This window comes from Octopus sinensis, linkage group LG1 (genome assembly GCF_006345805.1).
Source record: "Octopus sinensis linkage group LG1, ASM634580v1, whole genome shotgun sequence".
Classification (NCBI taxonomy): domain Eukaryota; kingdom Metazoa; phylum Mollusca; class Cephalopoda; order Octopoda; family Octopodidae; genus Octopus; species Octopus sinensis.
Window position 1 is genome coordinate 93,419,253 of NC_042997.1, and position 13,173 is coordinate 93,432,425.

Sequence of the window (13,173 nt, forward strand, 5' to 3'; positions counted from 1 at the left end):
AGCTCTGTTGCAACAAAAACTCCGTGTACTATTCATTTTGGGTTTTTTTTTGTTGTTATTTTTCGGCTTTTCTGTCTCCCTCCCTTTGATAAAATTCATACTAAACTCTTTGTCAAAGCTTTTGTCCCAAGAACACTTTCAAAGTATAGAAAAAATGCTATAAGCACTGTTGTTCCTCTTTGAACTAAATACTTGAAAATATATATATAATATACCTAAAAACCAATGCTTAATGGAATGTACAATACAATTTATGACGTTTACATGCATTATATAATACAGAAGCTATACATGTATAATTTACTAAAACAATGTAAAATTCGTTATTACCCATTCAATATTGGTTTCAAATTTTGGCACATGGCCAGCAATTTTGAGGGAGGGGATAAGTCGATTACATCTACCCAGTTCTCAACTGGTATTTATTTTATCAACCCCCAAAAGGACAAAAGGCAAAGTAATCCCAGCAGCATTTTAACTCAGAACATAAGGTCATCAGCAATGCTGCAAAATATTTATTCTGATGTTGTAACAATTCTGCCACTCATCACTCTTATTACTTATTTGATATTAAGTCCTTCATTCATATTATATTCATCTGAATGTTTTAATTTCCATCACACTGTCTCTTTTTCAGTCCTCAGATAATAAACGCTTATGTAATGCAATTCTTTTCCGTATTGAGTAAATCAACGGGGCTTCCAGTACAAATCAACATGCAAGCCTATATAGAACAGAAGGTTTTGGAATTTTTAATTGCCAATCTAAATCCTATTGTAGGTATGTATTGACAAGCAGTATATTTTTTGTTCTTTAATCTACTTTAAACTTCTAAACACTCATAAACTAAAGATAATTTTCTACTATAATTTTGACTACTCCTACTGTATTTTTCATATGCCTTAACCATAAACACAGCAGTCAAATTTAGACAAACTTCATCTAACAGATAAATTATTATACTATAAAGAATCAACTTGAGAACAACAGTTACTTTCCTTATCTCACAACACAAACAAAGAAAGTGAGGTCAGCGATGGAAGTTGATTACATCAACCCAGTTCTCAACTGGTATTTATTTTATCAACCCCCAAACGGACAACACAGGAACTAATGGATGTTTAACTCCATTTTCATACATCTATTGTCAAAATTAGTACAAATTTTCATTGTGATATATGAGTTTTATAGACTTAATTACTTGTTTCACCTCATTAAAACTGTTAACAATCATCTGTCAATTTGAATGTTACTCCTTTCTTCCTTAAATCATATAAAGATGCAATAAGATTTGTTTTGTTCCAAATGAATGTGGCACAATATTTGATAGCTGAAACAAATATCCGTACCTTGTACACATTTTTTCATATAATTTCAAAATTTTAATAGCAATAGTATATTTCTTAGATAATTTTCTCTTTGATATACTACTTTACCTTTGTCATATACAACTTTACCTTTGTCATAATAATTGAAAAATTTATCTCTAACATCTCAATATATCATTCATAGTGTGTAGTAGTGTTATAGATGACAATAAACAGAAATAGTTGCATATTGATTATAAGAAATGATGACTTAATAAACCAAACATTCAGTACTAAAGAATGAGACAAAGTTTCAGAGAAGATAATTACTGAAAAATTGTCCAAATATTTCATAAAACCTTATTCTGATTGCATCTTACAAATTCCATGATGATGAGTTAATCATATTCTGATTTGTTAACTGAAAAGAGAGTATTAATCATGACGTTGTAATATTTTCAATATTGATAGGTATTTGATGGCCATAAAATTTATAAAGTTTGCTGACTAAGATCCCTAAGGGCTAAGATGGTTGTTGAATCTATGCAGTCCCCTGTTTAAGGGCCAATGTGATTTTCAGATATATGGGGTTCCACGACCCACCCTGTTCTAACCCTGCATCATCTGTTGCCTCTGTGGGGAATAAAAAATAAAAGAAATGCATTGCTTAGTGGTTAGGGTGTTGCACTCATGATTGCAAGATTGTGGTTTCAATTCCTAGACTGGTTGGTGCATTGTTTTCTTGAGCAAAACCCTTCATCTTACATTGTTCTTCAATCTCTTTGATACCTGATATGTGGTACACTTGTGCACCTGTTCACACAACATCAATTTGATGGAAGTATTGAGCTAATATGCAACACGAACCTTTGGTTATTATAAACAAACCATTCTCATATGTCGTCTTCGAAATCAATCAAAAAATCAATGGAAATTGTAGTTGTGATACCTGTGCTGGTGGCATGTAAAAAGCACCATCCAAACATGGCCGTTGCCAGTGCCGCCTCGACTGGCTTCCGTGCCAGTGGCACGTAAAAAGCACCCACTACACTCACAGAGTGGTTGGCATTAGGAAGGGCACCCAGCTGTAGAAACACTGTCAGATCAGACATGAGCCTGGTGCAGCCTTCTGGCTTCCCAGACCCCAGTCGAACCGTCCAACCCATGCTAGCATTGAAAACGAACGTTAAACGATGGTGATAATGATGATGATCTACTTGATACAAGACTTGAACTGTCACATTTACACTGCCCTAAGAAATATACTGTGCTTCTCTATGCCATGGGAATATATCATTTGAAGATATATCAAAATTTCAAAATCAACTATACATACTTAAAAAGCTAAACAGTTACTTAGTTGTACAGCATCCATGATTGATGACATTAAAACATTTCTACAACTTCATCAAATCATATAACATAGATATAAAGCTTTTTGTAATAATAATTCAAACAAAAATAAGTTAAAATCAAATATCCAATGGAAAGATTTATGGTTATTTGGAATGTTATATTCATCCAGAAAGACTACATTATTCACATTAGAATAAAAAATGTAATTCATGTGGAAAAATGTATCTTTTAAGGAATGTATGCATGGCATCAAATTAAAACTCTTTCTTATGATAAAAATTTATATGTATGTACATATGTGTTGGCATTTTTCACATTTTGACACTTTTTTTCCAATTTCACTCACTATCACTAAAATGAGTCTACATACGTACACAACTAAGCAGTGTAGCTATTGCAAACAGAATACAATACAACTTCATATACTATAGCTATATAAACACACATACATGTACAAGTAGGTAGAAATATCATCTCAGCATAAATAAGGAAAAAATCATGGACTACTTAGAAGCACGAATTTTTCCTTTCTTTTTTTTGTTTTTAGTTGTAAGTAACTTTTAAGAAAGGTAGTAAATAGCACATTTAGCAAGCCTATTTGTAATAAACTTGGTGTGTAACCTTTGTTAGTGGTTTTTTTGGTATCATGAGAAGGCTTACCAATACTATGACAAGATTTTTTCATTTCTTTAAAATCATTACTGTTAGAGCATTTTTTTCAGTAATTTAGTAAGTTATGTCATGTTCCTTATGGAGCCTCACAACTTGTACTCTCCTAAACATAAAGAAGTCTAACCTATTTTTGGTTCAGAAGATTGATTAGGGGAAAGGAAACATCCAGTGGTAATTATCTATATCAATATTGTTGAATGCTACTTTTCCCTCACCAGAAAGAACTTCCCTCGATTACATACATATGATAAAATATTCAATAAGTGTACTTTGAAGGTCAGCTTTAACTACCTTGGCAACATAGGATCCCAAATATTGAACAACAACAAAACAACATATTCACTAAGAACTCAAATGAAGCTCAGTTAGACTTGTTGCAGTGACTAGTCACAATCACCATTCAAAAATAGATGGCTGTGTAAAGAACTTATGGTGGACGTATGGAATAGCAGATACACCATCAAAATGTATATCAGGCTCACAATAAATACATATACACTACCGTCAGAAATTAATTAGCACCCTTGATTTGCTCTTCACTCAAGGTATGTCCTGTCACCTAGTGGCCATATCTCGAACTATTGCTTTGTTGCGAGTTCACTGTTGCGCAGAACGATGACGTAACTTTGTTTGCAGAGCAGTTTGAGAGTCTACAGCCTTATGATGTTGACATAGCAGTGCAACAACAACTTGGAGTGCGGATGCAGACAAATCTTCCTTTGTTTAATAGATATAGGTAGCGCCTCGCAAGGACCGAAATCACACCATACTAAGTTTTCTCATCGCGTAAGACATTTTGAACAGCTCATAGGTTAATTGATTTAACCTATTTAATGTAGAAATTTGAGAAGTGCTAATTAATTTCTGACGCAAGTGTAAGGCCCACTTTATGCAATACCTCTGTATATTCAGAAACAAAAGAATGAAGAACCCAACATTGTTATTGAAATTGATCTGACATCTGAAAGACAGTGGTATCAATAACTCTATCATCAAGCTGAATATTGCAACACAAGCAATAGCCTACAACATACAAGGTATAAAATGCAACTCATTGTGTGACTGAAAAACTAAACATCTTTACTGCAATCAACAGCCAACAGAAAAAAAGTACTATCCCTTCCTTGTATGTTCATATGGTGTAGCACTTTTTTTGTGTTAATGATTCTTATTTTTGAACCTATAATTTTTTTGCCCCACACAGACAGCAAGGTCTAAAAATGTAACATACTTTTGAATCAATTTCCATTTTAATCATTTGAGAGTGTTTTATAAGGCTGTGTTTCACATATGTATAGACAGGTACACATATCACACGTGACAAGAATTCATGGGGAAATAAGTACCATAAATTCTTATTGATAAATTGTTTAATTCTAGAGCACTATCAAATTTCATGGCTGATTCCATGTTTTTAGATGTAATTGGCATTCCATTAAAACTTTCAATAATGATTTGATGAATTTCAAATCCAGGCAGAGCATGATTTTTATGACTTCAGTTAAAATTGTAATCAGAGTCATGAAAGGTTTGATAAGGCATCAGCATTTTTGTATTGCTTTGAAGTTTTATATTGAATTATATATTTGTATAATGCTAATCTCTCTCTATATAAACGGCAGTTTGTCTGTGCGTGTTTCTGTTTGCTTGTACCCTCACCCTGACCACGGCTTTCAACCGATTCTGATGAAACTTGACACACACATAGCCCAATGTCATAATTCAAAACTAACGCAGAGAAAATTTTGAAAAGTTCCCCCACTTCTGAAAAAAATCGATCAATTCGACATGGGGTCGGGAATCAGAAACACGAACCACAAACTGTCTAGGGGACGCAACTCCACCTTTTTTAAATCTCAAGAAAAAATTTACCATCATTTTTTTCCCATTTTTTTGCTATTTTTTGGCTATAACTCTCTAAAAATGCTTTATAGTTATTTCCCTTACAAACCTGAGCAACGCCGGGCGATACTGCTAGTACCCATATAAAAATATACAGGCAATTAGACTTCGATAAGAGTAGCCATATTATTAGCATCATATGAGTATACAATACAATATGAAGCTTTGCAGTATCATAGATTGTTGATGCTGTGTCTTGAATAGCTTGAAGAGGAAGAACTAATTATATCTTAATACATAGCCCATACAAAGTGAAACCAGCAATAGAACCCCTATACAGTTACTTTCCTCATATTTATGATATTTAGATTGAAAGTTTCTATTTAATTTGCATTATTTCTCATCATGTTTTATAAATCTACTTCATTGAAATTATCCAGATGTTTTAATTAATTGACAAGCACTTCCCTGTTTATCCTTGTCAAAGTTCTAAAATGTTCTTAAAAGATTATGTTTGTCCTTTCAGAATCATTATATTATTCTTTCTTTTCTTTTAGCATCAGATACTTTCAACATGCTTGAATATATTAAGTCTTCAGGATTATCTAATTTACTTCAAATTAAACCAGATATGGTTCCACAGTTAATTAGTGCTACTTTAGAGCTGCTTTCCAATCCAGAAAGAGTAAGTAGACATTTTAGAGACAAGACATAAGGAATCAAACAATGTTTTCCTTCTTCTTTTTACAGTGTTTTTTTTTTCTTCGGTACTGTACTGCAATAACATTTTTTTAAATTTCTGACTTAAAATTGTTAGAATAGTTGATATAGTTATGCCCATTCATGTCCTATTGAAGGTCATTAGCAACTAGTATAAGTCTTATGTTGATGTAAATTCGTGAGCAATTTTGAAAGTAGTTTCAGTTATTTTCATTATCCCATTTTTTATTTAACTATTTAGCTGATTGTTTTAATCTAAGGAAATTTTGCTATTGTACAAATCAAGAAAAAGACCATGAACTCATGCATTGTATCTTCTGTAAACATTAAATAATCTAATAGTTATAGACTACACACTGGACATTTATGATTTAATGAAATGATATAAACATTTTGGCTTGACTCAGAAACAGTTTGGGCATTATGATTGATTAATGCTCAAGATAATAAAAAAAAACTTAAGTTTACAATATATTACAAATGTTTTTCATATCACTTTTCTTTCTCTTTCATCAGCTCTTACCACTTATGCAAAATGAAACATTATGGGAAAAGATGTGCTATGATACAACTTTATTCCAAACATTCTTCCCATCATTTAAAGATAAAGTTTCTATAGAAAACTTATGTCGTCTGATAACATATGGTGATTTACAAAAGTTCTTACTACAAATAAATTCTACACTACCTGGTTTCAGCAATATTATAGAATTGGTATGTTATAAGTATCTTTTATCTTTATTCCAATGCTTACCCTTCACAACAATATATTTACTTTTTTCAGTATGCTTCTACTCTTATACTGGACCTATATTTACTTTTAAGTTTATCGCTATAGATAAGAAACCATATCCAAGTTCATTAGAGTGGAAAAATGGTTTTACTCCCAAAAGCAGTCACTCCTCAGGTCAAATTCCTAAAAAATACACCTAAAAACTAAAAGTTTAACTTACCTCATAATATGATAAGGAATAAAGAAATAATAAGATAATAAAATAATAAGAAAATGATATTATTATTCCCTTATTATCTTATCATCTTATTATTTCTTTATTCCTTATCATATTATGAGGTAAGTTAAACTTCTAGGTTTGTTTTTTTTTAGAAATTTGACCTGAGGAGTGACTGATTTTGGGAGTAAAATCATTTTCCCATTCTAATGAACTTGGATATGGTTTCTTATATGATTTTATACAGTCTTAATTCAACCATGAAACGGGTGTAGTCAATGTACAAGTACTTAATTTTATACAGTATATTATTGTATAAATTTTATTGTTCAATTTATACTTTATTTGATTTTAGATTAATATCTTTATGATGAATAATTTTTGTATGGTATTCGCTATGATTTTAAAAGTAGTTGCTCTTATATTATATGATTGTAATAACCTTACTGTTCAATATTATACATTATTAAAATTTTAGATTAGTATTTTGTATAGTATATGTCTCACAGCATGGTTTTGGATGGGTTCTTCATTGACTGAGTTGTGGAATGGTGGTTTGTCTCTAAATTAGTTACATACATACATATACATATATATATATATATATATATATATATATATATATATATATATATATAATGTATGTATGTATGTGTGTATGTATGTATATATATATATATATATATATATATATATATATACATATATATATGTGTGTGTGTATGCATGTATATATATATAATTATGATACATACATACAGTTGCGGCCAAAATGTTCAGAACGGCATTGTTTTCGCCAGAAAAGTAGATATAAGTTTTTATCAAAGTTGTTTTATATTCTATAATTTTTACAGACAATAAATACGATATTAATTGTTATTGACTGAGATTTTAGTGTAATTTGAGAGGATAATACAAAAGTTATGGATGATTTAGTGATTTACTGCAAAACCCATGGCGGCCAAAATGATCAGAACGGTTGCTTTTACTCCGTGTTTTAGTATATTTAACCGGTGAACTCTAATGTTTTGAATTTGTTTACGTGATGGTTCGTTTACTAAACATTAGTAAGAATATCTGCAGTGTACTTTGTTAATATAATGCCACTTACTCCGTTACCAATTCATCAGCAGATTATTAAGCTTCAAAAGAAGGATAATTTTAGTATTGGGTCTATTGCAAAGATTGTTAACAAGTCAAAAAGTGTTGTTCCCGGTATTCCTAAGGTCTTCGATGATTGTGGTTCGTGTGAAGCAAGAAAGCCTACAGGTAGGCCAAGAAAAACGACCAAGAGAGAAGATCCTGCTATGGTAAAGTTGGTTAAAAAGGACAGATTTAAAACTGCTGCTGCTGTTTCTCGGGAAATGAGCATTGTACTGAAGAAAATGTTATCTCGAAAAACTGTGTCTCATCGTTTAGTTGAACATAACCTACAAGCAAGAGCACCTGCAGTGAAGCCACTGATCAGCTCCAAAAATAAAAAGTGTCGTCTTACCTTTGCAACCGAACATGTGTTATGGTCTCAAGAAAAATGGCAAACGGTGCATTTCAGTGATGAATCTAAGTTTATGTTATTTGGCTCAGATGGGAAAAGGTACGTTCGTTGAAAAGTAGGTGAAAAATTGTCGCCTAAATGCCTTAAGACTAGTGTTAAATTCGATGGAGGAAGTGTCATGGTTTGGGGGATGATATCTGGAGATGGTGTGGGCTCTTTGGTGCGATTACACGGAAAGGTAAATGCAGGAGTTTATAAACAACTTGTAAAAGATCATGTCTTGCCTGTGCTGAGAAATTTAACTAAGCGACCACCCATATTCATGCAGGGCAATGCCCCATGTCACAAGGCTAAGGTGGTTATGAACTTCCTCAAGGCTGAAAAGGTTATTATTATGGATTGGCCTGCTCAAAGCCCAGATCTCAATCCTATTGAAAATGTGTGGAATATTCTAGGAGAACATTCGAAATCCAGAAATCCTAAGACAATCGAGCAATTATGGAATGCCCTTCAGGAAGAATGGAATAAGATCACCAAGCAAGAAATTGAAATTTTAATTTCCTCATGCAGTCGAAGATGTCAAAGTGTGATTGAAGCTAAAGGGCTTCACACTAAATATTAAATAATTCCAGTATTCTCTGTCATTTTTTATTATTTTGTTATTTTTTCAACCGTTCTGATCATTTTGGCCGCCATGGGTTTTGCAGTAAATCACTAAATCATTCATAACTTTTGTATTATCCTCTCGAATTACACCAAAATCTCAGACAATAACAATTAATATTGTATTAATTGTCTGTGAAAATTATAGAACATAAAACAACTTAGATAAAAACTTATATCTACTTTTCTGGCGAAAACAATGCCGTTCTGAACATTTTGGCCGCAACTGTATATGTATATATATATATATATAATATATATATATATATATATATATATATATATATATATAAATTAAATTAGAGATAAAACCACTATTAGGCAAATCAAACAGTGAAAAACATAAACCAAAACATAAAAATAAATATAATTAATATAATATACAAAATATATAAAATTTCAAATTTCAAATTAAAATATTTAAATTAAAATTTTTTTTTAATTCATATTTATAAATTTTTATATTTTTTTATTTTCTTTAAAATTTAAATTTGTAAATTTTTAAACTTTTAATTTTTTAATATTATAATTTTTATAATTTTTTTTATATATAACTATCAAAAAGGTATTAAAAATAAGTAGACATGCTTTTTTGCGGAGTAATAATTTTATTTTTATAATAATGTTTACAGTACATTATTTACATCTGACCGATATTTGTCCTCATCTTGTTTGTTGTTAACACAATGTTTCGGCTGATATACCCTCCAGCCTTCATCAAGACACCTGATGAAGGCTGGAGGGTATATCAACCGAAACATTGTGTAAACAACAAACAAGATGAGGATAAATATCTGTCAAATGTAAATAATGTAAATAATGTACATAATTCCACATCTCTTAAATATAGAACTGTATGTTTACAGTACTCCTTTTCATCTTCTACTACTATAACTACAGACATGCTTTTGCAATTTTTTTTATTTATAATTTTTGCTATCTAAATTTGTTGTTATTTAAGCAACCAGCAAAGTATACATTTTTCAGTTTGAAAACGACTATTTGAAGCTTGTATAAAAATTATCCTCCCAAAAAAGCCATCTCTACTCATTTTTCAAATATATAATACTGTATATATATATTCACACACATACCTAAATATATATATATATTCACACACATACCTAAATATATATATATATATATTGTTGTGGCACTTCGTCAGTTACGACGACGAGGATTCCAGTTGATCCGATCAACTGAACGGTCTGCTCGTGAAATTAATGTGCTAGTGGCTGAGCACTCCACAGACACATGTACCCTTAACGTAGTTCTCAGGGAGATTCAGTGTGACACTGAGTGTGACAAGACTGGCCCTTTGAGATATAGGTACACCAGAAACAGGAAGAAAGAGTGAGAGAAAATTATGGTGAAAGAATACAGAAGGGTTCGCCACCACCTCCTGCTTGAGCCTCGTGGAGCTTTAGGTGTTTTCGTTAAATAAACACTCACAATGCCGGGTCTGGGGATCAAAACTGTGATCCTATGACTGCCGGTCTGCTACCCTAACCACGGGACCATTGTGCTTCCACATATGTATATATATATATATATATATATATATATATAAAAGATGACTATGTAGGAGTAAATTATCCATGCAGGTACTGTAATTGCTCTCAGGGATATTTTAACTAACTGATTATGCTGTAAAACTAACTGCTAGATTAAAAGAAAAATTTGAAGATGTACCAGTCTCCATATTCAATAATATATATATATTTATCTGTACTCCATCCCCCTTTCCCATCCCCCTACTCTTCTCATCCCTCCTGCTCCTCTCGCATCCCCCCTCATAATATCATGACCACCAACTAACACTCCTTTTTTCATTTTCTCTGCCTCTTTCTTTCTTCTTTCCTCACCTATTCCTTTTCACCATTCTCCTCATTTTAACATACACATCTTTTCTCTCCTCTCTATGTTACACTACCACTACATTCTCAAAATTTCACTCACTCTTCAAGACACAGCCTTGGCTGTGTTGTCTCATTTTATTTAACATATACATGCTCATACAAGACCTGAATTAGACTCCTCACTCGTATTATTATTTAAACAACAGTTTAACTATGGTCCTTCCATAGCACTTACATAGCCTTACTTGCCACCTTGGGTCTTCTGGATACAAATATCTCTCATATATATATATATATATTTATTCATATATATATATATATTATATATATATATATATATAATATGCACACATAGATAGGTAGATAGACAGACAAACAGACAGACAGACAGGCAGGCAGACAGACAGATATATGCTTTCATAAAACACTCTTTTTAAACTGTTTCAATAATTTTCAGATGATCTTTTTGCAAAATCATGAAATGAATTCTACAATTCCAGTAGACTACCAAGGACTTTTAGCATCTGAAATTCAGTTTCAGACATTACTTACACAGCTGATTGATCATCCTCCAAAATTTATATGGGGCGTCAGTATGGATGATTTTGATGATGCATTTATAGGATTTGATGGCAATTTTGTAATCCAATATTTCACCACGTATGTAATCTATACTTATATTTGTCTATGAAAGTCTTATCTATTGCTCTGTATGTCATCTCTGAAACAAGCTGAATAAGTGTATTTTTAAAACATAACAATTTTAGTTATATTTTCTTGCAGAAATACCATCTTTTAGACAGATTTCTGCTAGAATATGTCACAGTTGCTTGTAGGAAACTTCTGTGATGTGCATTTCTACTGATAAAATGCATATGTGTGTGTATGTGTGTCAGTGATTTTAAACACACGCACACACACACACACACAAACACACACACACGCACACATACATACATACATACATACTTACACACACATACATACATACATACATACATACATACATCATCATTTTTGTTTAGATGTCAAACAATATCTGGAAAGCAATATATATATATTTCGTTTTTGGATTTGGTTTGCAAGATTCTTTATATGAGTTCGTGTGTTGAAGCATATTCTGTTGTGACTGGGGAGAGTCATTTTCTTTTTGTGCCTTATTCTTTAACACACTCACCAGTAAAATTTCCACTTATTTCTTATTTTTATTTTCTAAAATTTTCGTTGCATGTTGCAACCTTTTCAGAGTCAAAACTGTTGAAAAGGTTGCAACACGCAACGAAAATTTTAGAAAATAAAAGTAAGAAATAAGTGGAAATTTTACCGGTGAGTGTGTTAAATAAGGCATAAAAAGAAAATGACTCTCCCCAGACACAACAGAATATATATATTATATATGTGTGTGTGTGTGTGTGTGTGTGAAGTAATTTTGATATATAGTAAAAATTGTCACAAATAGTTCAAAGTATCTCAAAGAAAAACTTTTTGTAATCACTTCTTATTTTTAATGAGAACAATTAAATGGAAGCAGAAACAAGGGAGAGAGAGAGAGAGAGAGAGGAAGATAATTTTGCAAAATGAAAGTAACAGAGTGTGCTGGAAAAGACAAAATGTTTTAAATGAAATGACGGTGAAAGGATTATGAATAAAGGTTGTGTTTGTGTGCTTGTATGTGTGTAAGAGAGAGAGAGAAAGATAGAGAAAGAGAGATGAAGACTAAATAATGAAAATGATGTTGAAAAAGAAATAAATGACAATAAATAAACATAATGTTGATTTAAGCAGAAAATAATCCAAGGTTTTCATTATTTTAAGGACCACATTTCAACTGCAGTAATCCCTCGACTATTGCAGATGTTACGTTTCAACCCCCCCCCCAACCCCCACGATAGGTGAAAATCCACGAAGTAGAAACAGTACTGTACTGTAAATTTTTTCAATTATTTTTACAATTTGTATATATTTATTTTCTTATAAGTGCAAAACAACCCGACAGAGGTATCAAAGTAAGCTTAAATAATAAACCATGATAGGTGAAACGTGGTAGGTGAACTGCAATAGGTGAACTGCGATATGGTAAGGGATTACTGAAATTAGATGCACCCAGGACATAACATTGGAAACTTTGTAATACAATTTTTTAATTATTCTTGCTATAAAAGCCTCATGGTAAACTTTTAAGCACTCTAGTTTTAATTTTTAAATACTTTGCAGAATAAAGTTAAGGTTATTGAAGGCCATGTTTTCCATGAGCTTTAGATTCTCTAGTTCCTATAGTTCTCTGGTTGAAACATTTGACAACTTGAGTT

General features: G+C 31.7%; 1 protein-coding gene across 2 annotated transcripts in view; it reads left to right on the plus strand.

Moving 5' to 3' along the window:
* Nucleotides 1-13,173, plus strand: part of LOC115214454 — a 365,440-nt gene that overhangs the window by 242,055 nt on the left and 110,212 nt on the right. For both annotated transcript variants that reach the window (XM_029783667.2, XM_029783655.2), the window contains exons 56-59: nt 638-780; nt 5,735-5,862; nt 6,414-6,611; nt 11,322-11,524. In XM_029783667.2, coding sequence (XP_029639527.1) covers nt 638-780; nt 5,735-5,862; nt 6,414-6,611; nt 11,322-11,524 — 672 coding nt within the window. The remainder of the gene's footprint in view (nt 1-637; nt 781-5,734; nt 5,863-6,413; nt 6,612-11,321; nt 11,525-13,173) is intronic.